Below are 26,396 nucleotides of genomic sequence, written 5' to 3'. Positions count from 1 at the left end.
CTCCACAGCCTCTCTGAATTCCTCAGCCACCGCCGCATTAAAGTTTCCTCCATTTCTTTCATCCCTCCCCATAACCATGTTAAAGTCCCCCCCCCCAAATCCAATTCCCACTCCACTTTATTTTACAGGCTCTTAACTCATTCCATAGTAAATCTCTCTCACCACTATTTCCCCTGCAGTACACCCCAGAAGAAACCTACTCTTCCCCTCCTTTGGTGCACATGGACTTTCCCGAAATACAAGTTTCCCCGTACCACACGTCCATGCACTGCAACCGATCATCATTCCACATCATCACAATTCCCCCAGCACTACCTCTGGCAGGCAAGAAGTGGCACCCAATATTCTGTGTTTTTCACAAATGTTTCACCAATGACATATCGCATTCATCCACTTTGGATTCCTGAAGGCACACAAGATCCGCCTTCCATCTCCCCAGGCATCCCTTGATGACAGTCCTCTTATTCCGGTCATTAATCCCTCTCACATTCCACGAAATAATCTCGTTTATCATTACACAGTATTCATCTGCCTATCTCCCCCTCCTTCCTTCAATTTCTTCCTTCCCTCATAGTCGATCGACAACTCCAGTCCTTTCAGTTCTCTCGACATACCCGATCCACCAGATTTCCTTCCTTTAGGGACACTCTCTCCCTTCCTTTTCTTCGTCATTCCCCTTCTGTAAATTTCAGTAAAGAAAAAGAGTACTTGATCTTCCATTCCATCTAGGGAAACTCCCATCATCTTGCTAAGTTTTTGAATATTTTGTAGAACCCACACAGTACATTCATCATCCACATCACAGTCCACTTCTTCTCCCTGGATATGGAATAAAACCTACTCTCCCTGCTCAGTTAAGATCACCGCATCTAAAGCTTGGACGTCCTCCTCAATCTGAACCAAAATCTGGGAGCTAACAGTAGAGAAAACCTCGCCTGCCTCACTTTCTGTATACCCATTTGCTTCCGCTTCCTTCTCTCCTCCGTAAAGGTCACCTCTCGTCTCAGTTGCATTTTCATCGAACATTCCAGCAGGAATCAATTCCTCCCCGTTTGTACTATCCTCTTCTCTCTCTGCATCCTCCTTGGCCAACACCCTCACATCAATATTTCCTCTCTTCTGGACCACACTTAGGTGGAGAGCAGCTAACCACTTTCACACCCGAAGGCTCACCATCAATAGGAATACTCCCAACAGGCCTCCAATCATATTTCCTAAATGAGCCTCTTCCATTCAGTCTGCTTCTAAAACCATCCGAGTCCACCACCCATTTACCTTTCTCTTCACGTGTGTCTACCCTCACCATTGGGTCTGAACAAGTTCGGCCTAGATAGCCCTGATTTTTCATTAACCCACCAAGCCTAAACAGAAATTTTCTTTGACAAAATTTTTAATTAAAGAAGGAAACATAACATTCAAGATTGAGAAAGATAGGTATCCAAATCTTTTATGGTAAAACCCAAAGCTTGTCGATAGAGTATGAAGTAGTGACAAAGAGAGATAACACAGGCATGTCCACGAAATACAACCCATTTCTGACTTCAATATGTCCAATTATTTTCCTGGTCCTGACAGTCACAATGAGAAGGGAAGGAGATTCCTTTGCAATTCAAATCCTTTGATAAGTTAGTGACTGACACAAGATTACTAGAAAGTTTAAGAACATGCAACACATTCTCTAAAACCAAGGTAGGACTTCGCTTAATGTTGCCAATTCCTACAATGGTGTTTAGCAACCCATTAGCAGTAATACTTATCCTACCACAAGGAACATATGTTTGAAGTATTTTGAAGAGTTGGTCATACAGTTAATGGCCTCATAATTAATAATCCATAACCTTTCAAAGAATTTATCTGAGGCTTTTAAACTATGTGAGAAAGAACATATACTTGAGCATGTCACCAAACTTGTACCTATGGGTTTTTCTGAATTAGCCACAATGGGTTTTGCATCAGTAACTTAAGATAAAACTTCTGATATGACCTGAATATTATGAGGCAATCGAGATCGATTAAACAGACCAAAACTATTACGATGAAACTCTAAATTGTCCGCAGCAAATGACTATGTGTGTGAGAAATTGGTTGAGCTTTTGGATTGTATTCAACAGGAAGATGTAGCTTGTGGAGGCTGCACAATTGTTTGTTGCACACAGATGGGCATATGTGCAACTAGATTGATGGTGTTGCTAAGTAGAGGCATGGGTGGAGGGACCAAACGCATGGCCAGAAGCATTGTTTAGGGTTGGTGCAGTAGAGGGCAATTGCATGTTGATGGTCGGCTGTTTCCCAGCTATTATTGTGGCTGTTGCAGCAGGGAGGCATATTAGTGGCTGGTGGCACAGCTGGTGGTCGTAGATGCAGGTGACAACAACTAGTGGCATGTGTTGCAGGGATTGGTGGCGTTTGTCCGCGTGTGATGCAGGTCTGGCCGTGTGGAAGAGACGTGGTGAGGTGTGACCTGCGCGCAGACAGATGTTGGTGGGTGGTGCCCTGGCCAAGAGTAGCGACAAAGCTGGCTGGACAGCGTGCAAAAAGATGCTGGATGCACGGCTGGAGAGAGATGAGCACGACTGGAGGCACAATTGGATGGCGCCAGCGATGAAGGCCAATCTTGGAGCTGGCGGGGTCATGGTGGTGACCGGCAACAAAGTCTAGCCCCTTAGGATTTCGTGTTTTATTTGGGAAATAAAGAGTAACTACACTTTATGAGGAAAAACTAGGGTTTTTTCCTATATCTTTGATACCAAGAATGGCCGAATGTGCATTCTATTGAATATAACCCTATATATATAAGTTTCCTAAAATATAAAAAAGAATTAAGCAATCGATTATATAGAATGTACTTTACCTTAATACTCTGCAACCCTAATTTACATATAATATACTTTCTTTAACAGATTTGAGTTCCATGTGCAGGCTAATGAACATCCTCGAGAACAAGGATGCTTTCACACAGAGTATAATAGTACAAAAAATAATTGTTAGAGCTTGTTAGAATTGATTACTTGATTGTTTTGGTCATTAAAAATTAGCATAAGATTAGTTTTGAATAAATTGATTAGATTAGTTTTGAATAAATTGATTAGTGTAATAACATTAGCTATAAAAGCTGTATTTTGTAATTGTTTTGGCATCCAAGAAAATTCAAATAAAATTAGACTTTCTTCTCTACAGCAAAGTTCTGCTTCTTACTTTAAATCCTTTCTTTTTCTCTAATTACTCAAATAAAGATCTAAGATCCTGACACATGGCAGAAAAAGAGATGGATCCATTGCATGGATAGCTCCGAGGACATACCTCAGGATCAAGGTGGTACAAATGAACAAGATCATCAAGTGAAGGAATCAGCTGAGCATAAGCAACAGCCGGTGTCATCGCGCTAGAAAGAAACTCTACGTACTGAAGAAGAGTTCCATGGCATCTGTCAAACTGCTCACTGACCATTTTAATGTAAGGTGCATCTGCATTTATTACAACCCTACAGAAAACAAAATGAATAAGTAGCTTCTCCAACAATAGATGAACATTTCATGACAATTTATTGCACCCGTTTTCCCAGATGTCATTGTGAAAGAGAGAAGAGAACATGAACTGGAACCACCTTTGAGAAAGTAAGTTGCACAGGATAAACTTATTGCCAAAGAGGTAGCCAACAAAAGGAGCATTGATATAACAAATGCTCAAATGTAAAACTTGCTTGATCTAATTTTTACAACTATTTGTCCCGAGAATATGAAAATAATATTTTGCTTGTAAACCTAGATAGTGATTGTTATAAAACAGTCTGAAAAGGACTAATCAGACAATTCTTTGTCATTAAGACCACACCAAAAATAATATACATTATTACTTTGGTAAAGGGTCCTGCATTTCCAACCCATACAAGCCATGTCTAAGTTATGAAAGTTGCACCAGGATATGTACACAAATAATTGGAGACATGTATATGCAGAGAAATGAAGAATAGGATACCTGCAGGTATACGTGATATGCCAGTTAACCATGCAACTGTTTTTATATAAAAAAGATACAAGAGTCCATGTCATGCATGTCTTATTCTGTTCATACCCCAATACCCAATAAAGAGTCATCTTTACATATAATTGTTAGCCTCCCAAGAAGTAGGAAAAGTGATGCTCAAGCTTACAGAGAGCGATATTGAGCTATAAGTAACAAAAGTGGTATTGCCAATTTTGGCTCATCTTTTGGAAGCAATGAATCTCTTAGCCTGTTGGTGGATTTGATCAATGCCTGCACAGATAGTACAATATGAACACAATTTTAGATAAGAATAAAACTAATAAAAATAATTTGGTATTTAGCGTGTGGCTTAAGGCATAAATTTTGTGGCTAATGCTTCTGTTCTAGTTCCGAACCATACATAGCTCAATATTTTCAACAATTTTGATGTCAGAAAAAGTAGTTTAACTAATTAAAACTAACCAAGGATACCAACCCAGAGACTTCATATATTTCAGATGCTGGGAAGACCACATATAACAGATAGAGAAATTTGTTATTTTAGCACTTACACATCAGAGATGTCATCAGATGACTTTTTAACAATGTTTCACATGGACTGGAAATCAGTAAAATCTCACACCATATGCATTAGATAAGACCAAATGCACAGGCCTCATTTTCAGGACAGGATACGTAAAGTGCTCACTAAGCAAAGAGTAGTCATTGCATCAGAAACTACATTGCAACACCTGAAAGAGTGAACTGAGACAAACTGATGCTAGTTTCTTATTAATTATTTGTAATGAAATCTCTATATTTGGTAGAACCCCCTTAGTACAACAACTTGCAAAATCCAAGAATACTGAAGGTTAGACGAACAGGTCTGCAATCTAAATTAATATTTTCACAAGCTGATAACAATTATTTCCTTAAAAAAACCCTCAGGTGATGGCAGGGTATAACTGAGGAAAAAACTAACTTAAATCCAAATGGCTTAGGAGATCAACCAACAGAAGCTTAGATGAAAGTTTGGTTATTTTAAGCTTTAACCTTGTTATTTCGAGTTACACCAAATGAAGTGGCCTGATATCGGAGCGTCTCACCCCCTGCCATGGCATCCAACTGTTCCTCTGTAAGGTTCTCCGTGTACTGAACATTTGCCATTTGTTGAATCAGCTCCTGATTTAAATCGAAAAACATTAGTTCTTAACAGCCTAGCTTGGCCCTAATTTGTTGTCCTTGATGGTCTAACCTTAAGATTTTAACAATACCTGCAGGAGAACAAGCTCAATGCCTTGCCCCTTTTTCAAATTGTTCACAAGGTACTGGAAAAGACCCCTTAATTCCATTGATGGATACTTCTTACACCTACAAAAACAGAAGAATTGAGAAATGTGGCATGAATTATTTTCTTCTTTCTTTTCTTAGAGAGATAGAAAGAGAGATTAGAAAGGGGGTATGTTTTTGTAAAAGTTAAAAGCTCATTTTAATAATGGATCTTGCCTATGAAGATAACCTGTATCAGCTTGTTAAGGAAAGGAATATGGATTTTTTATGATATAAGAAAAAAAATGAGAAAACCTTTCTTAGTTTCTCATGAACTAATAACAGAACGACCACATCTTTTTAACAATAAATTATTTTTGTTTTTAAGAACTAACCATGGAGAAAGCATTAACCAAGCACCAGTAAATTAATTTTAATTCTATCCCAACAATCAGCAGATAAGATACTAATCAATTTAACGTAATCAACATAGTTGCTTCACTGAATAGGGTTAAGAAATTGCATCAAGATATTCACATTTTCATCTAGCGAACCACCAAAAATTTCCAAATAGTTAGGGTTAAGAAATTGGTTTTCAGGAATGGAAAAATAAACTAAATTAGATCATGAACATTTATTTGCTCAATCTCTTCCAGAGTTTCCTTCTGCTAACATCAGTGCTAAAAGAACGAGACTTGTCTCTTCCAATGCTCATTATTTTACTTGTTTGGGGAAAGAGGACTTTGGAGACCCAACAAGCACTGGAAAAGATGTTGGGAAATTGACCTTGCATATTTGAAGTAAAAACATTCAAAGAGGCACCAAATTATAAAAAAAAAACTATAGAATTAGAAACATAGTGATTTGTTAGGTTCAAAAGTTTCAACGGCCTGCCAACCAATAATTCTCATAATATTTGCTATGAAAACCTTCTTCCCCATTTGAGGTGGATGCATAATGACATTATTCTTCCAGCACTATGATGATCATTAGCTATAAATCCTGACTTACACTATGGCATGCACTGACAAAACAACAGCAGACATTTTGACAATATAATCTAGCTCCAAAACCTTCCTTTTCATAACGAAACCTCCACCACTTCCCCAATGACATCTTAATTTCTTGTCCCACACCATTAATAAACAGAGACCATATCAGACGCAAAATCCCTCTTCATCCTCATCTTAACACAGTCACCCAGTGACGCTGAAATTTCTTGACTCTCAAATGTCTAGCCCACCACAGAACGCTCTAGTTTTTTCACCAATGATGTGTAAGCAAGGCGCATGTCCAACCCTTCCCCCCACCCACCCAAAATAGGGAAAAGAAGAACAAGGGGAAAATAGAATTACCACAAAATATCAAAATGGGTGAATCGGTGACACTACTTGTCATAAGCAATATCAAAATGAGTGGACAGAAGAATGAGATAATCACAGCATTAGGGATTAAAATTAATTAGAATCGAAAAAGATATCAGTCTTCTGGTGGTAAAGCCAGCTACAACACCACCGAAAAGGCTCCATAAACACAAAATATTCTCAAAACTAAAGGATCAACATGCGAAAGACAAGTAGATGAGAATATATTTCTCTTTTTATTCTTAAAGAAAAGAAGTATGCAGAGATAGTTTTTTAAAATAGATATTTTTATATTTTAAAGATCTAAAAGAAAACGGTAAAGGTTATGATGACAATGATAACAATGATGACTACAACACTGCAGAAGCATCACATGTTTAAACACTTGTACACAAGTCAATTGGTATAAATCTTCCAAATATCTAGTAACAAATCCAAATTTTTGGTCCCAATCAATAAACAAGCATCAAAAAAAAGAAACTTGCCCTTGGTCACTTTTGAGTTGTTGTGATAATCCTGCCAACAGAATTATATTCAATGTCCCAGATTCATAGCATCAATAATTACTTTAGAAATAAAAATTATGCATATCACAATGCAATCTCCCAGAATGCTGAAGCAACAATACCAATTAAATCCCAATAGTCAGATTAAAACATTAAAAGCTCATATCAAAAACATGCAAGACAAACAGTTACCTGACCAAAAGTATAATGCTAACATCAGGAATATCTGACTGACAATGTAAATATTTCGCACTTTGACTGAAAATTGGTCTTGTCGTCAACATGGGGTAGTTATCAGAGAGAGAAAGAGATTGAGACGAGACAGAGGTAGAGACACACAGATAGAGAGATGCAGAGAGCAAAGCAAGCCAAAACTTCTCTCCAATAAAATGACCTTCCCATTCATTGCATAACTGACCAACCCTGAGCTTTGAAAAAATGGAAGTCAATAGATGCAGTGGCAATATCAAGCTTCTATTATCATCTCCATCTTCAAAAGTTGCAACATCCAGTATTTTATATCTCACATCCTGAGGTGATGTACCTGACTAAGTATCTTTTTTACATTTGTAGGAGTATATCAGCTGTGCATTGCATTGCACAAGCATGAAGATCCATACCCCCTGAACTAGCCCGACCCATCATCAAAACCAGCTAAGGTGGTGTGCAGCCAACTGCACCTCCTCTGATGGAATAGATTCTCCCCGGGAATAATCTTTTTCTTCAGAATCACTAATAGCATTCATTAGAAATCAAACTTCAAATTGGAGGACAATGCAAAATTCCTGGTATTTTCCAGCAGCAAATGACAATATGCAAGCATCACTAGCTGGAAGAAGCACCAAGGAGAAAAGAATGCTGTCTAAAACTTGTTAGTTGAAAAAACCAACTGCCTTCTAATTTCAATTCCCCACCTAAATTTAAGCTCTTCTTGACAACAGCAAGTAAGGAAGATGATTCCTAAATTTCAATTACAGTTTAATCATTAAATCATGTAGCTTCGCAGTCAAGAACAGAGCCTTAACCAATGGAAAATTCAAGAACATAAAACTTTGCTTCACCAACTAAATCCAATCCAGTTCTACACTTGGAACTCTTTCTTTCCTTTACGAAGACTGTACACAACAATTTTGGGTAGTATCCCATATAACTCTCCGGAAAACCAGTCAAAACAATCAGTTTCCAGCTTGCAAATAAATTGAGTTCTTTGACATTTCAACAGTAACACTTTCCAATGTTCCTGCCTTCAGCTTAAAAACTCCATTAAATGACACTTATCTTTCTTGAGCCACTAGAGGACAATTTCATCCTTCCATCCTAAATAACTTCTGCCTGTATATGCCCTGTATCTTCTTTGGTACATAGAGTTCCTTCTAACCTCCAGAATATCGAATTGGATAAACAAAACAATGTATAACTTATGGGCCCTCCCACTCAATAGGCATCACTCTCCAATCTGACAACACTTCATCAACCCTCTGTCACAAGATCCCCTAAACTTCACTGACCAGCACCTGTCTGATTACCAGACCCAGATGTTGGGATTTATCTGCCTTGCAAATAGCAGATTAATAAAGTCAGCAACACCCAAAATGTCCCCAGCTCCTATCATCCTGCTTCTGCTGAATTCAATCTCCATTCCAGTAACTGAAGCAAAGCACCCCAACATAAATCTAAACTCTACATACAATGGAATTAGTGTGCTGACAGTCTCATAAAAACACTTATTCGTTCAACTTCCAGATATTTAATTGATGATATTAGAAAGCAAAAAAGAAAGGGCAAATATTAAACAGGCATTGTACTTCAGAAAACGTGGCACCACCAGCAACCCAGGATAAAAGAAAAAAAAAAAGATAAAAAGAAAATTAGTTTAGGAAGCAAAGACATAACACATTACAGATGCAAGGAAATCTATCATGAGACACAAAAAGAAAAGAAAAACATGACAAGAAGAAGAAAGAAATAACAACAGAAACTTAATATGAGTAACCGGATAAGCAGAAGGCAATAATCGACGAGGTTTCAAAGAAGAAAAGTATACATACAGGTGACCCCAAAATGAAGCCAAAGATTGTAGCCAGTCTGATAAATTAAGGCCATCATCTTTCAACTTATCACGCCCACCTTGTGCCAATCTCTCAATCACGACATATTCCAAAATGTCATACTCAAGCTGCATACAGATGAATGAATTTAGCCTACCTCAAAATGCAAAATCATAGATGCAGGTGCTTGAAAAATTAGCCAGAAATATTGAATTTGCACTAAGAAAGTTTCGGATGAAATCGATAGAATATGGCATAAAACAACAAGAAAATCCCAACAAAATTTTCCAGTTCTTCTTCTAGTTAAATCACATCAAGACAGACAAGAAGCCCCGTCTAGATATATCATACACACATTCTTTAAAAATTCAGCAAATATCAAGAAGCTTCCCTAAAATATACTTTTTTAAAACCAGAAAAAAGGAAAAAAAGAAGGCCATCTTTTGAAGTTGTGAAGCATTTCTCAAATCACAATAGACTAGGTAAATGTTTGATTATCTGCACCATTACAGAGGGAACAAAAGTATTGACATATTTCAAGAACAAACACAACCTCCACAATAATCATGGACAAGTTAGAAAGCAGGAAAATTCCAAAGCAGCAACAAAAAAGAAAAAAATACCTGTGTCAAGTACTTGAATGCATCCACAACAGGAGTTATCATGTCCCTATATGCCTCAATCTACATGAGAAATCCCAAAATTAATTCTGAGGTTAAAAAAAAATGCTTTGAGGAGCTAACTTAATTTAAGGTCATATCTCATAAATATTATACCTGATGAACAATTGTACGAAGCACAGTCATTGGATTGGCATGAGCTAGTTTCGCAACCATCCGACCCAGCTGCTTTAGATTTTCCTTTGCAAGTCGTTTCAAAATCCTTCTGGTGTCCAACTGTAAAACAACACGAAATAGCCAGCTTAGGCTCTGAATGCAACAAGTTCATATCAGATGAGAAAGGCAGTCAAAGGATATTAGAGTCATACTTTTGCTGTTTGCCTTGCAGCCAATAACATGGGATTTCGCTCATCATCTTTTTCCCATTCACCATAAAGACGATACCTTACCTAAGCAAAAAAAGATTTGTCTAGCAAGATCAGATACCATCTCCAAATTATCAAGCAGATGTATCAAAAAAGACATTTAAATAACACCAACCTCATACGGAAGTAGATTCATCACTTCCCAAATCTCCTGCCCCACTGCTGGGTTTGCAGGTATCAACTGTAGCGAAGGAAGTAGACATGCTCCAAGAGCTTCCTCTAACCTTGTCCTGGCTTCCTTCAGGTGCAGACGAGGATTTCGATTTCCACCACTAAAAGGTTCATGATTCGAAGCATCAATATTGCCAAGAAGCTCAAGTGCTGACATGTAGTAACCTCTCAATACTCTGCAAACCTGCCCAAGAAAGAAATCAGCAACAACTAATCAGTATCAACATTTGGAAGACACTCCAAATCCAATTGTTAGTGGGCTAGAGATAAGTTGTACCTTCTGTAACAATAATGTATCCCGGCAGAGATATGGTCCAGCAGTAGCAAGCATCTGAAAGAGTTCTTTGGGAAGATCTATAAAGCACCTATTGCTTAACAAACTTGCATCCATGGCATCAACACTCGTTCTAGAGGGAGAGGTCTGAAAATGCATCTGATGAACAATATCATAAGCTGATGCAATTGACCTTTCAATAAGCCTGCACATGTTTAGAAATAGTATTGTATTAGCAATGGGAGGCAAGTAGAGCTTGAACAGAAAATTTAGAAAAAGTAAACAAGAAATAAATACAAGAAGATCTGGATCTCAATAATCAACACAAAATTCTAAGTCTAAATTGAGTTATACTACAGATACCCTTTTATATAGGCACCAATCACACAGTCAACAGGAGACAAACCTAACTAAACAGGAATTTTGCAAGAAGTTAAGCTAGAAGGTTAAGTAAATGATATCCCGATCAATTTTTAAGTTTCACCCATGTTATTTGAAAAGTGAATGCTCTCCCAGAGGTGGAACGTTGTTCTTTTGAGAGGAAAAGTACGATTATTAACAGCCACAAAGTATCCTCCTTGAATTACAAAATATGACAGATTAAGGAGGCCGGATGCAAAACCCCAACTTTCTAGCGTATGAGAACCAAAGAAGGATGTGGCTGAGAAGTCTCAAAAGAAATCTTTCCCCTTTTCATAACTTGTCCAAATAAGAATTCTGCCCCAAGCAGCTTCCAACACACATACACACGCACGCGCACAAGCAATCCATGGAGGGGCATTGATCTTGGAGACTTGCATACATGGGAATCTAAAAGTCACTGCATCTTGAGAGAGCTGGTTGATTGGGATATACGTATCCAGAAATATCCACTCAGCTTTCCATCAAAGCAGCCAAATAAGAATTCTGCCCCAAGCAGCTTCCAACACACATACACACGCGCGCGCAAGCAATCCATGGAGGGGCATTGATCTTGGAGACTTGCATACATGGGAATCTAAAGGTCACTGCATCTTGAGAGAGATGGTTGATTGGGATATACGTATCCACAAATATCCACTCAACTTTCCATCAAAACAGCCATCAAATCAAGGTACTAAGAACCTCCCAATCAATAGATTTTTAGTCTGCAAATTCCAAACCATACTGCCAGAAAATCCATTTCCACAACATCCCTGACAGCCAGATCACTGACCACTGCATTCTCACCCCTAGTTAAAGACAACTTTAAGAGGTATCAGACCATCATGCCACATATCCATCCAAAACCCAGAGCATGCTCATTGCCCACTTAAGCTCCATAGACATCATAAAGGGATTGCAATCTCTATTGACACATCTCCACACAAATCGTTTTTGTCTGCCTGCTTCAGTCCTCCAACCCCTGCAACCCACTCCTGTATTTAGACCGGAGTACCTCCCTTCAACGCTGGCCTTTGCAAGTCATAAAGCTCCAAAATGATTTAGCTAACCACCTCCCCTGAAAGCTCGATTTTGCAAATCATAAATCTTGAAAATGATTGCAAATAGGGATTTGTTCATCTCAACTAAGAATCTAATGGTCAGCACTATACCAGACAAACACCCATACACCCCCAACCAAAAAAAGAGCCCCCCCCTAAGGTGTTGTTTCACTAACCTTCCACGCTACTAAGTGATAACAGCAGTAGTCTTCTGAACCCCCCAAAGGAACTGATATTGAAGCACCCTAAAGATCTTGGCCAACTTGGAACATATAAACAAAAGTGACGAAGATATATATATAGATTAAAGAACTTATAATATGCCTTCAATAAGAAGTAATTTCCTACCTTTTAATAGAAACTTCCTCTTCTAGCAAGCCAACTTCTTTTCCATCTTCAAGGTCATAGGACCCCATATAGGAGCCGCAAAAAATGGTATATTCTTCTTAACTAAGCTCTATTTTTCTTCACTTTCTCAAACTTTCTCTTTATTTGACATAGTTGCTTTATTCATAATCCGCTTACTAACATGCTCTAATCAACTGTATTTCCAAAAACTTGGGGCATATAAGGTTATGCACAAAGATATCTTATTATCATATCAAATATGGTTTAAGCTTAGTAGCACAACATCAAGAACTCTCTTTGCTAACTTCCAAGAAAAACAAAAGTTGCTCATTTTTTTAACATTCTCTAGATTGAACAGAGGAAGCTTAGAGAGACATCAAGACCTTTTTGCAGAGAGAAAAAGGTGATGGCATTAAAAGAAAACCAAGGGGCAACTCTCCCAAAGAGACCTTTTCTAAGATTAACAAAATCAACCCCATCACAAACAGGGCTGCCTATAAGTAAAATATTAGTGTCCTAAACCAATGATCCCGAACAACAATAAGAGGAAAGAGATACCTTGAAAAGCATTACTGTTATCTCTCTTTCCAAATGGCCCAAAAAATGGCATAGGAAATGAGGTTGAAGACTTTATTTCTTGGCTTGAATGTTGATATAGTCACTAATAACCTACCTTCAGAGCACTTAGGAAGAAGATGAACTAGGATTCACTTTCCTTGTGGCAGAAAAAACACATTTTACCATAATTCTGCTCTGTGTTATTGTTAAGAGTCAAAATCATATCCATGCTGCCTCCCAACTGAAAAAGCAGTTCTTGGGACCACTTTCATTTTCTAAAATTTTTTACAAAGACAACAATCTAAAATCTTGTCAGAAACCAGCAAATGGTTATAATGAGATCTGTAAAAAAGCCTTCAAAAGCTTCAAATAAGAACATCCCCAAAATTAGGCTATATAGAGGTGAACTCCTCCAAAGCAAGAAAAGAATCCAATAACTGACCTAACCAATGAGATTCTTAAGGATAGGGATGTTCCAATTGATTCCACCATTATACATCTCAAAACAAATTGAAACTCTTGCCTTCTTAAACATGCAAACTAAGTGAATAGACACCACACCAAGGACCATCCCATATTTAATCCACTTATTGCCACCTTGAAATGAATATGGTTAGAAAATTTCATATGATCCACCTGCAAGGACTAGAGTCACCACTCACCAACCAACACACTAGACATTTCATCTAATGCATTTCCAGCATAAAGAATGTTTCAAGGGAAGCAACTCTGTTCCTATTTGAGCAAGAGCGCTTGATCAAAACTTTGCAAGGACCTTATACCTAAACCCAATCCTACATAGGCCACTTCACATATTTTAAGCCACCAAGTGGTACTTCTTAGGCTCATCCATATCACCCCACATAAACCAGCATTGGATCTTAATCCGTTTGGCAAAACCAGGAACAGGAAAAAGGAAGAAAAGGAATTGGGGGATTAGATAAGGCAATTTAAAAAGGATAGATCCAGCCCCCTTGGGTAAATAGCTCCTCTTCCAACCAGCCAACCATTTTTCCATCTTGGTCACGATAAGATCCCATGCCTTTACGTCGCCAATGTTGCCATCAATAGGCAATCTAAGGTAACTGATGCGAAATTTGACAATCTTCCACACCAAAATTGGACCAAGTCCAACACTATTTACACCTGCCCAACTATCACCGACTCTAATTTACCCATTAACCTTCAAACATAAAACAACTTAGAAGCATAAAAGCACATAAATGTTGATCATGACCTCCCTATCTCCTACAGTCTTAAAAAAATTCTAGAATATATTTACGACCAGTTATTGAATTAAAGACCCAGCATCACTTCCCAAAATCTAACTGTAGCAACATTTTTTGTAATTGAGGTGTATTTTGAAACAAAAAGTTTCATTAATTAAGGTCCTCTTGTTCTATGATTAGCTAGAATTGACAGCTAGATTTTAAAATGGAAAAAATAATAGTTGAAAAACCTATTTTATATATTAATTATCACATGGAACACCTGATGCAGTTATTTTAGTTGGTCTACTAATGCAGGAGGCGACCAATTTCCAATCAGCATTAAATGCCTGAGAATTGCTCCACAAACAATGCTTCTGACATTAGAAAAGTGTATTTTATATTCACTACCCTCAACTGAAAATTTCATGTTTGCATTGATCCATAAAATGAGTTCATTAATAGAAAGAAGAGGGTCTACAAGCTTCAATCTCTAGCTGTCAAAGGATGATTTTCCCCTAAAAGTAGCCTGGCTAATAAGGTTTCTGGATCAGGGTCCACTTACTTCAACATGAACAAGAAGGTGCTGCTCCAACAAGTCAACAACAGTGCAAGGACTCAAGCTAATATTAGTAAGGCAATTTCCAACAAAACTTTCAGCCAAGATTTCGTTTTTGAATCGACCAATGGCACCTAATCACAATGGTACAAGTAGTGTAAGCCAGACGGTTTGACAGTAGCCAAAATTCAAGTGAACTGGATGGCTCTAGGGTTTTCTATGTGTTTCTACGATATTTTCCAAGAGTGAGTTTTGTTTAGGTGGATAGTATCAGAATAGAGGGACAAATAGAAAGTAGGCTGAATTTTAAAAGAAAAATGGAAAATTAAAAAATATTAAAATCAAATATTAAAATCTCAATAACCAACTTAAAATTCTCATTTTAATTGAATAATAATCACAGAAGTCTAACTTCACACAATGCTAGAGTTACCCTTTATATAGGCACCGATTGGACATCCACCAACCATGCAATAAAAATAGGGAAGTAAAACACCTAACAAAATAGGAAATTTTAATAGGAAATCAATCTGCAATAGAAGTAAACTACTAAACTAGAATAGAAACTGAACAAATTTCATAAATAGTTCTTAGCCTTATTTCGTAAATATTTCTTAATTAAGCTAAATATTTCTAAGAGTGAATAAGATTTTACATCATATTTCTTGACACTCTAGTTTTTCCATTATGCATCAATTAATGAAGAGGAAAATCAAGACACAGCTCCCCTATGTAAAGCTAAAGATATGAAAAAGAATTGCTGGCACTTTCCAAAGAAATTTTCCATGTCTGAGGTCCTATGTTTCAAACATATTAACTTTGCGTGTCTTCTTGTTCGGGTCTCATTTTGTTCATGCTCAAGTGCATGTATTTGTCCAAGCATGAGAAAGTCCAAATAAAATGAAAAGGTTGTTCACCATAGATTGAGTATATATGACTAGCAAAAATACATGAAGAAAGGCATATAAGCTGTTTGAATTTCAAAAACTAATAGATGCTAGCAATTGAATAGGATATGATAGACTTACCTAAATAAACCATTACAGATTTGAACATGTGCAACAGGATTAAGAGCTGAGAGTCGATTAAACAAAATATGGGCATGGTACCTGAAAAGAATAAAATTTTAAGACCTACCATGAATTCGGCAACAAACTCTATAATAGGAAAACTGTACAACCTTCACTTAAATAGAACAATGAATGTGTCTTCTCAAAAATAAAAGGAATGTGTATAAAATTCAGTTCATGAAATCTTTCAAACATATAAGTTACCTAAGTTTCCAGAATCTAAAACAATAAGTGCAGCCGAGTAAAGGAAGAAAATATCAATTTTATCTCAAAATGAATCAACCCTAATCCTAATCCATTTGGATCAATTGACTGTTTTACCCTCTGTGAGTTGAAATTCCTTTTCTGGTCCTCTAGAGACGACTCTTGACCATACCAGCCTGCCCCCCTTGAGCATCAGTATCTTCAAGGTTGACATGTGTAAACTTTTTCTTCTTTAGTCTCTTCAGTAACAATCTCCTCCAAGATCATTACCGTTTTGCTTGAGCAATGGTGTCCTAGAAAATACCTATCTCTACACTTGTAGCCAACAGCTATGTCCTTCTAGATTCTCTCTCTTTTCCCATGACTCAGGAAGGTTGTTCATAATTTCTTACCCCATATCCTTCCAAATTTTGGACAATTTTGCCTGTAAATATGAACTTCAAAACATTTCTATCATAAATTGTTCTTGGAGCAGGGCTTGTTCAAAGACTTAGTTGAGCAAACGTGGGTTAAGCCATCTTACCATTGGCTGCAGTTCTGATTTGAGTATATTGATAAAACTGGAAATAGAAAATCTTTTGAAAAGAGTGGTTCAATAATTCCTTTTAGCAATCACCTTGTTTTAGCAGATCTCAATATCGGTATTTTTTTATGGATTGATCTTAAGTATTGCTCCTATTGAAACTTCTTATGTCAGGATATGGATCAAATAATAAATATCTTTTTAGGTGGTCTGCAAGCTGCTGCTCAATCAATTAGTTATGAAATACCATTAACTCTATGTGTTTTATCAATATCTCTATGTGTGATTCATTGAAACTTCCCTATGCCTTTCGTCCTAGAAAAATAAGTTAAATAAATTGAATAAATATCTTCATTATTCATCTTTGGGATTAATAAAGTAAATTAGATAGTTTTATGAGTGAAAGAAAATAGCTTATAAATTGGCAATAAAAATGAATTGTCAGAATTTATTAATGCGCGCACTACTCAAAACGTCTTTGATATTCTAGGATGGTTTCAACATGCATCAGCTTGTTAGATTCCTCTCTAAAATCTTTCTGTGAGGCGCCCCCAAATCTTCGTCAGAGTCCCCCTACGAAAAAATTTCATTCGAGCTCTTCCACTTTCACCAACCATCTCTAGCACCAAACGTCTACTACGTCACCTAGGAAAGCAAAGCCGCCTCCACTTTTTGTTCTTCCGGTGTTCCATGCCACCAAAAAATATTTATCACATCTCCGGATCCAGGCACAGTGATTAACCATTGAGAAGTAAAATTTCCACCTTAGGAAGGCCGAGCAATCAACCAAAGAGGAGTGAACCGGCCTGATTCATGACGAAAGTCGGAGTCCAGCTTGATTAAGAAAATGAACCTGATTGGTCTGAACCGCATCGATCTGGGTCGGGTCACTTTGGGCCAATTCGATTAGGGTCATTAATTTTACAGCCTAAACCAAGAAAACCAGTTTTAGGTTCTTTTCAGCCTCTGAACCCCATTTTCCGCTTTTTTCTTCGTGCAAGAAGGGGTCAGCAAAATCTTTTGTTTTCCGATCGGGGTGGTTGTTGCCTGAGCTGTCAGGCTTGGCATATCCTAGTCTGGCCCATCGCCAAGCATCATCTCCACCAGGTACTCAAATTGTTGTTGTGTTTTTTTTTTAATCTTGCAAACTTCGACCACAAGGTCAAATAGTCGGTGCTCCAACTCATTCACCATCCGCTCCACTTGTTCTTCCACAGCTACGCTTTTCCCTTGGACCAAGTACGTGAAGTAACCCCGACTCATGATTCGGCCAACTCCAATGACTCTAATACCACCTTATCAGAAGCCTTACTCATGGTTTTTAATCTGAGAAAAGAGAAGAGATAAAGAAAAAAGAAAAAACAAAAAAAAGGGCGAGATTTGAGGTAAAAAAAATTTATCTTGATTCGATAATTTTCACTATACACATTGGTCCTTCATATAGGCTTACGAGTGTTAAAAGACAAATGGTAAGAAAGGCTGGATTTGCTCAGCTGTTCCAATTGCGAGTGGCGGATGTGGAATTTTCCTGTAATGGTGTAGGTGGCAGCTGCGGAGGTAACGGTTAGGGTTGATTCACCATAATCCTTTTGGGTGAATTGACTGTTTTACGCTTTGTGACTTGAATTTCTTTTTCTGCCCTTCCAGAGGCGGCTCTTGACAATAGCCTACTTAATAATTAAGCTACAATACCTTATTTATAGGCATCAAAGTATATCAAAAATAAGAAATCTAAAAAATCTAGTAAATAAGAAAATTAATCATAGAAAGAATTAGGAAAATAGGAAATCTAAGAAATTACAAAAATAAATCTTCCTATTCCTTCTCTTGTAAAACTTTCTGAAGCTTGGAAAAGGAAACTAAATCATCCTATTCCTTTTAGTTCACTTCTAAAACCTTTATGTTCTTTCATTAGTTCTGCAACATATTTTTGTTGTTGAAATAGGTCCATTTTAGGAGCTTCCTATTCTACATCAAAAATTATCCAGTAAGCCAACAATATCTATCTCATATTGTATTTTCAAAAAATATCTATCACATATTGAATGGGTTTACCTTTGATCAAAACATTTAGAATTCTCAACCAGTGATCAAATCTTGATAATGGTGAAGATGAATTTGCAAAACCTCTCATATTTTTCTCTTTCCAAATAATCCAAAATATAGATAAAGGGACGATGGCAGAGATAATTTTATTTTTTGGGCTCAGGAGCCACAACGCTATCCCAAGCCCAAATTTTGTCCTTGACAGAGCCACATATCATCCAAGAGAGATTGAGAAGAGAAACAGTTGAATCCCAAAGCCTTTCAGTCTCGAAGAGTGACAACAAGAGATGATCCGAGGCTTCCCACCATATAGACACAAAAGCAGTCATTTATCAATATCCTATCTTTTCTTGCCAGGTCATCCAACAGTTAAAACCCCTCGCCCAACTGCCTCCCACCAAAAAAAAAATGCAAGCGAATTATTTGGTCTTCTAAACTTGTTTCCAAGGGAATTAGACCAGTATCTGCTTCAAGAACATGTGGTTGTAGAAAACTTTTACAGAACATCTGCCACTTTTGATGATTTTCCGAACTACAGCTTGTCTTGATTGGGCTGAATGGTCACAAATTCCAACCAGAAAAAGAGAGATCCACTCATCCAAAAGCCTATCTTTTTAATTGTGAAGAACATAAATGTTGGTGGCGGCCTAATCTCTTGATCCTCGGACTCTGGGATGTTTTCTTACTTTGCAATTGATGTTGTTTTAGAGCTTCCCTATGAAAAAGCTCCAGGATGTCTTATCCTCTGTCATTGTATCTTATCTTATTTATTCTCACAGTAATGCTGTGGGATTTGTACTTTTTCTTTTGGTTTATTTTTTTGGTTCTTCTATTTGAAGTTTCTAGGAGGATGTCTTATTCTCCACCTACGTACTTTCTTCCTCTTCCTAATAATATTTCTTTTTCTACCAAAGAAAAAAACAAAATAACAAAAAGAAATAACACAATGTGTGAATTGTGTGTGCCTAAGAAAGATGCATAAACCAAATTAATAGCCAATTATAAAGAAAGTAAAATAAAACTTACCAGTCATTTACGGAAAGAAAGCCATTAAGCAACCCCAAAGTTTGATTGTTTTCAAGCTCCGAAGATCTTTCAGCAACGGCCTCAGTTTCCATGTCTAAAGCAGCAAAAAGATCTGTTGTGACATCTCCTTGCTTCTCGTCCTCCATAAGATCCTTCCCAGTAGCAGCAAGATTTATTTTTCCAATTTTGTTAGCCTGCAGGAATTGAGATTCAAAAAGAAAACAGAAATAGGGAACATGTCAGCGTGCTTTGAATTAAAGGAACTACATTCAACAATCTGCCAAAAAATCCCGACTAGAAGATTATTGTCAAACAAACTGCACAATTATACCAGCATATAATTCCCACAACATGGATGCTACCACCAAGCCTATCTGGTAAAACCTGTTAGCAAACCAGGCTGGTTTCAGATTCAGACTGGTCCAGATTTAAGTCTAGCATGGTCAGATTTGGGTCAAACCTAATCTGGTATCCTAAGAGAACAAGCCGATCAGTCTCCTGTCCAGCTCGACCCAATTGTTTGGACCTAGATTTTGCCCAAGCCCAGCTCTATAGAATCATCAATTCCCAAGCCCAGTCCACATGCCCATACTATTTTTCAAAAAAGAAAAATTAAATATCTTCTTCTTGGTATATTCAAACTAAAAATTACACAATAAAATTTTTAATTAAAAAACTAAATTTTTTATTTAAAATTTTAGTTAGAAGTGTCTACAGAATATTTGTATATCTATAAAATTAAATGATATGTTATAATATATGCATACTTTATTTATATTTTTTTTTAAATAATGCATACTTTATTTATATAAGAAAACAACAGGTTATATGTACTTATATAAATGACGAGTATTTACTGCTTGGAGACAAAAAGAAACTGGGGGAGGGGGAAGGAAGGGACTGGTCTACCACTAATATGATATATAATTACATATATAGTATCTTACATGTATGAATAAATAATTACAAACATATGAATAGTATTTTAAATTTTTTATTTACATTTGTCAAGGCTTGGCCGAGCTAATACCTAAATATCCAAGACCAGTTCTATATTTTTCACCCCCTAAATCATTTCTCAAAGCCCAGCCTACATGCTGTAAATATACAAAGGCCAAAACCCGCAAAACTGCAGGCCATGCCCATGGACTTGCACAGGCCATCAGGCATAGGAACAGGTGGAAATTATTGTTCTTCTCAAGAAAAAAGGTAGTAGGTTCAAAATCCATACTCTGAGCCCTTTGGAAGAGGGAAATAGAAAACTATTTGACAAAATGGAAATAGACAAATAAAGAACATATACGTGAATATGATTGAAGCTAAAAAGTTGAAGTATACTCAACAATAAGCATACCTCATCAAGTCGCTTGGCTGAAAATGCATTATAATGCTCGAATGCCTCATCATCCTTGGGTAGTAGATGTGCATATCTGTAACAGGTAAGAATTGCCTCTCAAGAACAAGAAAGATGGTGCAAGTCATAACACAGACAATATATTCTTTTATTTTCTTTTTAGAAGGAAACAGAGACTACTTAAGAACATGCGTGCATAAAGCTACCACAATGAATGGTAAAAGTTTCGAAATATCCAGCAAACATGATCTGAGAAATGATGCATAAATCAACAGAAGACCTCCAGAAATGCGTAATATAAAATTTAATAACACCATACCTCCAGAAACTTATGATGCATATAGTAAGATACAGTCTAACAACACCATCATAAGTTCAAGGAATGGGGTGGGTAACACCAATTTACATACAAATAAAGAAGAACTTCATAGGGAAAAGTAAAAGCAATGAAAATAATATGTATGTTGAAGCATCTAAGAAATCAGACCAAAAAAAAAAGCTCAAGATGCCAGTAGAAAAACCAGCTTGTCAAGAATACATTCCAAATGCAAGGAACTCATTGGAAGAACATGTACAACCACATACTCCGGGATCTCGTTATGAGTCTACTTATACCAAAATCTTTTAAGTACAGATAATTGTTCTAGATCTCCTTCCTTTACCTGTTTGGACACAAAATTACGTGCATGTTGAAAAGAAAACCCACCCATCTCTTTGAGTAGGTACTCAAAAAATTATTGAATGATTATCTGCATTTTCATTCCATAATACGCAGACTTGTTTACTACAGCAATTTGAGATGATAACAGCTTCCTTAAGACTGGGAGCTGCCTATTTATTACCACTTATTCAACAAATTCAAACACACAACTGCTAGTATTAACTGACATTACATCTGCTGGTAAACAGATCCTACATATATCAAGACAACAAAACAAATTAAACAAGGTAATAGACTAAACGCTGAAATAAAAAGATATAGCAATTTTATTCCCTCGGCTGTATAGTTTGTCTTTTATACAACCAAGTTTCTAGCTTTACTTCAAGAACTAAGGGAAGAGCATCCTGGAAGTTCCATTTCAACAGCAACCTACCAGATACAGAAACTTCTGACATGTTAACTCTATTGGACCACGTGGAAGCAATTCACCTATCTCCTCAACCAGAAAGAAAATTCTGAACGAGATACAGGCATATAAACTTACAAGTCTTTTTTTGACTACCATACAAATAATTCCATTTCTAGTCAATTCCAAATTGTCAAGGTGTTTAGGAAAGTTCTGGTTCAATCAAAAGGTGAAAATGTTTTCATGAACTACCATCCATCGGAAGCTCAATACTTTTGACGATCCATCAAAAGCTGAAAATCCAGTCACCTGCGTCATTTGAGAAGACGGGATACCAAATTTCAGGTTCAAACAGATTCTGCAGGTTGTCTTCCTGCAAATCTGCTGCCTTTACTTCTTCTACGAGCTCTAACACATCATGTGCGACTTCTAAAAAGGGCTCAATGATTATTTTGGGAAGAAAGGGGTTAATGATTCTCACCAAAATAGGAACAAGTAAAAGTGCATTTGTTCTGACATTGGACTTGATATGAATTTCAACAAATATCATGAACATATCATATTATTAAAAGTTGACCTTTGTTCACAGAAAAAAAAAGTAATTAATAATGATTCTTCAGTTAAAAGATCAATCACCATGCGATACATATAATAAAAGGCTGCTGCATTTGACAAAAATTAAGCTAAAAAAGTAAAAAGTTGAGATGGAATCAATGAAACACTGCACGACGGAAAGAAAAAGAGTTGACAACACTCACATCCCATCAAGATCAATGAAATCTTCCTTCACAAGCAAAGCTGTAAGCCTATAGAGTCCAAATGGCACAGAACTATTTACTTCCAAACGCTGGTAGTATTGGAACTTGAAACCAAGAATTTGTGAAGCATGAGACTGTAAATCATTAAACAATAAATGAAAATTTGTTGTTTAAATTGTGTGCATAATATACTCAATACCAATAAACATAAACTGAAAAAATATCCATACCTTAGGAAAAATGGGAATCAACTCCAGAAAGATATTGTTATCTGGTTGAAGTTCAAAACACTCCAAGACCTGATAAATTTAAATAAGAAATTGAAATCCAGGAATTACAATGCCAAACAGAAAACTTCCAACCAGACATACCAAAACCAGAAAACTTCCAGAAATAACTTACAATGTCAAAAACACGGTTTGGGTCCAGGTCGAAATGTCCAATTAATGACTGCATGTCCTTGTAGTCAGAAACAGTAATACATAGAAAAAGGTAAACACTAGGTCAAAATGAAGCAAGACCTTGATAATGCCTATAGTCGCTGATGCATGGTGAGTGGAATCCTCCGAAACTTGACAGAGAAGTGTAACCTACAGATAAAAGCATCTTTCAGTCACAGATACACAAGAATATTCAAGCTAGGATAGTGGCGTAAGAAGTCCTCAGTCACTGATATTCTCATTATTTAAGTTTCAAGATATCCATACTACGCCAACTACAATTCTTGTCACCACTGCACCCAAAAATGGAAGAAAACATTTCAAAAAAACCAAGTAAAAAAAAGAATCTTAATCATATTGGAAAGAAAACCACCACGTATGGGAAAAGACTTGTAGAGCTCATAACTCAATAGTACATTCACAATCACAAAGAAAAAACACTCAGCTAGGTAGCTCCAAATTTCATATATTAATAAACTCATGTCAAAACATCAGCCAATTAAAGCACCAATTTTGGTTCTCCTTCTGCAGGTTATTTCATGTGTATCTTTGACAAATTGATTCATGTAATCAAGAAACAAAACCAAAAGAAAGGGAAAAATTTTCATCATTTAAGAAGATCGTAAATGTGTTTGCAGTCTAGAAGAGTCCAACTAAGGGAAAAACCAGGGACTCCGGTAGATGTAACAAGCAAGATGAAAATAAAACTCTCTTTTCCTCTGAGAGAGAGAGATGGAAATAAAAACTTCGAAAGAACAAGAAGATTCGCAAATTGTTCGGTTTGTTGTGTGTAATAAAATTGTAATTAAGTAACTATTCAATGAGAATGAAAAAGAAGCTTTATTAAGATAAGAGGAAAAGATATCTTCCAGAAGGTACAAACTACAGTGAACCAAAATTTATAAATAGATAAGATACATAAAGAATATATCCCTTGCTGTTTAAAATAAATCAAAGATAGTGGTGTTGTGTCTTAAAAAAGGCTAAAAAGTCGAGAAACTTCTGTGGCTAAAGATTGTTCTCCGGTCCATGTATCTTCCTAAAATCTCACTCTATAACCATCTTTGCACTTGGAGTCAAGTTAGGGGAAGGAACAAAGGAATACTTGAGAAATGGTTTTTCTAGGACTATAGTGGGATAGGATCTTCTTGTTGGGCCATTCCCCAGTTCTTACTACTCTCATAGATGCTTCTAATCACTCTATGCTACCAAGAGCTTGGTTCTTGAGGGAAGTTCGAAGTCATTTAGCCAATAAAGATAAGTTCTTATATCTAAAATTCTCGATAACCCACCTACCTAAACTCTTGGATTTAAAATAGACATCCCAACTACGTAAATGGTCACATTTTTCTTCCCCAACTCCAGTCCATAGAAACCTCCTCATATGCCCTCTACTCTCACAACAACCCCCTCAAGTACCCTAAACAAGAATAGGAAATAAAGTGGTATGGTGGATAGATATGCCTGGATCAAGATAACCTTGCCTCCTAGAGAAAAAAGTCCCTCGTTTAAATTCTATAACCTTCTTGTTCATAACGGAATCTTGATTGCATTATGTTGTTTGACCCATAACTTAGAATAACTTTACTATAATAGTAGTATGTTTGGTTATATGGTACATGAGGTTAGGATACAACTATCGTTCACTCATAATGAGTATAATATCTTTTATTACATTTTGTTGAGAGTCTACAGTGCCCTTTTTTTTTTAAACACAAGTAAAATATTATTATGCACATAGGTATCAAAACAGTACTATCAATATATAAAATAGTTACATATCAATCAAGTGGTTCATGATTAAACCAATATCTTCTCAATCATTCATGTCATGACCCAACACAATAGAACAAAAAGTGTAAATCTATCTATCCCTAATGTTTACAAAGTTAGTTTCTCTATTTTCAAAAGCTCTCGCATTTCTTTCCTTCCAAACGACACAAAAAATGGTAACTGGAACAAGGAACAAATGTTATTTCTTTTTTACAAAAATCCGCTCACGCCCATAGTTCATTACTTACACTATCTGTCATGATCCCATTCAACCCCATAAGCCTGAACATATTGGACCATATGTTGTAAGTCACTAGGCATACCAGCAAAAGGTGATTACACAATTCCTCATCAGCTTTACATAAATAGCATCCATTAACCACAATATTACCTTTTCTCTTCTTCTTTTTTGAAATAAAAAGTGTGAAGTATTATTCACAAGGTACCAAAAACGAGGGCACCACCTATACACAAAATTTTTACAAAGAAGTTAGAGTATCAATGACATCCCCAAAATCCTCATCATTAATGATGTTATGACCAAGCACAATTGTCCCAAACAAGTGTATCCATCTATCCATTAATCTATTAGAACTACTCTCTATGCTATCAAAAGCCCTTCTATTCCGCTCTTTCTAAATAACCAAAAAACGGTCAAAGGGATAAGGTTAGCAATGTTTCTTTTTACATATAAACCATCCCAGGCCCAAATCTCCCAGCCAACCAAACCCAAAATAACCCAATTGATACCTAACCACCCATAAATCCAGCACCATAGTTTAGAAACAGTAGGACACCATAGTAGAAGATGATTGCAAGTTTCCTCAGCCTTGAAACAGCAATAGCAACCATTTACAATAATCCTGCCTTTACTTTTCAACCTGTCCAAAGTAATGATTTTTTCCCAGCATGCCTCCCAAGCAAAAAAAGCAATGCGTGGAGGAATTTTAATCTTCCAAATCGGCTTAGCAGGAAACAGTCTTCTGTTTTCAGTACCCATCTCATTTAAGAACTTGTAGTATGAAGTGGCTGAAAATATTCTATTTTTTTCCAGATTCCACACCACCTGTTCATCACTATCTGACACCTATGCAAATTCAAGAATAGACATCAAGTCTTCAAACTCTTCAACCTCCCGATCATTCAAATTCCTCTTAGTATTAATTAACCAAACCATGTTGCCATTAACAACCCTGTAAGCCTCCAAAACAGTCATATTTTTTTATTGAACGATATTATAAATTCTGGGAAACCTCTTCAGAAGTCCACCTTCCCCAACCCAATCTTTCTCCCAAACATTTATCTTGTTACCTTTGCCAACCTTGTCTACCTTCCCCACAGTGTTACCTTTTCTCTTTA

At 36.7% G+C, this 26,396-nt stretch overlaps 1 protein-coding gene across 1 annotated transcript in view; it reads right to left on the bottom strand.

The window, feature by feature from the left end:
* Positions 1–26,396, bottom strand: part of THO2 — a 49,814-nt gene that overhangs the window by 10,791 nt on the left and 12,627 nt on the right. Inside the window, exons 7-23 of the mRNA XM_088214024.1 lie at positions 23,346–23,414; positions 23,227–23,274; positions 23,055–23,123; positions 22,825–22,958; positions 21,000–21,075; positions 19,646–19,839; positions 15,805–15,885; positions 10,644–10,845; positions 10,311–10,550; positions 10,139–10,219; positions 9,927–10,046; positions 9,774–9,833; positions 9,151–9,278; positions 5,238–5,334; positions 5,017–5,145; positions 4,151–4,254; positions 3,301–3,481 (exon numbers count right to left, since the gene is read on the bottom strand). Coding sequence (XP_088070150.1) covers positions 3,301–3,481; positions 4,151–4,254; positions 5,017–5,145; positions 5,238–5,334; positions 9,151–9,278; positions 9,774–9,833; positions 9,927–10,046; positions 10,139–10,219; positions 10,311–10,550; positions 10,644–10,845; positions 15,805–15,885; positions 19,646–19,839; positions 21,000–21,075; positions 22,825–22,958; positions 23,055–23,123; positions 23,227–23,274; positions 23,346–23,414 — 2,013 coding nt within the window. The remainder of the gene's footprint in view (positions 1–3,300; positions 3,482–4,150; positions 4,255–5,016; positions 5,146–5,237; positions 5,335–9,150; positions 9,279–9,773; positions 9,834–9,926; positions 10,047–10,138; positions 10,220–10,310; positions 10,551–10,643; positions 10,846–15,804; positions 15,886–19,645; positions 19,840–20,999; positions 21,076–22,824; positions 22,959–23,054; positions 23,124–23,226; positions 23,275–23,345; positions 23,415–26,396) is intronic.

This window comes from Carica papaya, chromosome 2 (assembly GCF_054855325.1).
Source record: "Carica papaya isolate Zhongbai chromosome 2, ASM5485532v1, whole genome shotgun sequence".
NCBI lineage: Eukaryota > Viridiplantae > Streptophyta > Magnoliopsida > Brassicales > Caricaceae > Carica > Carica papaya.
This window is presented reverse-complemented; position numbering and strand designations above follow the sequence as displayed.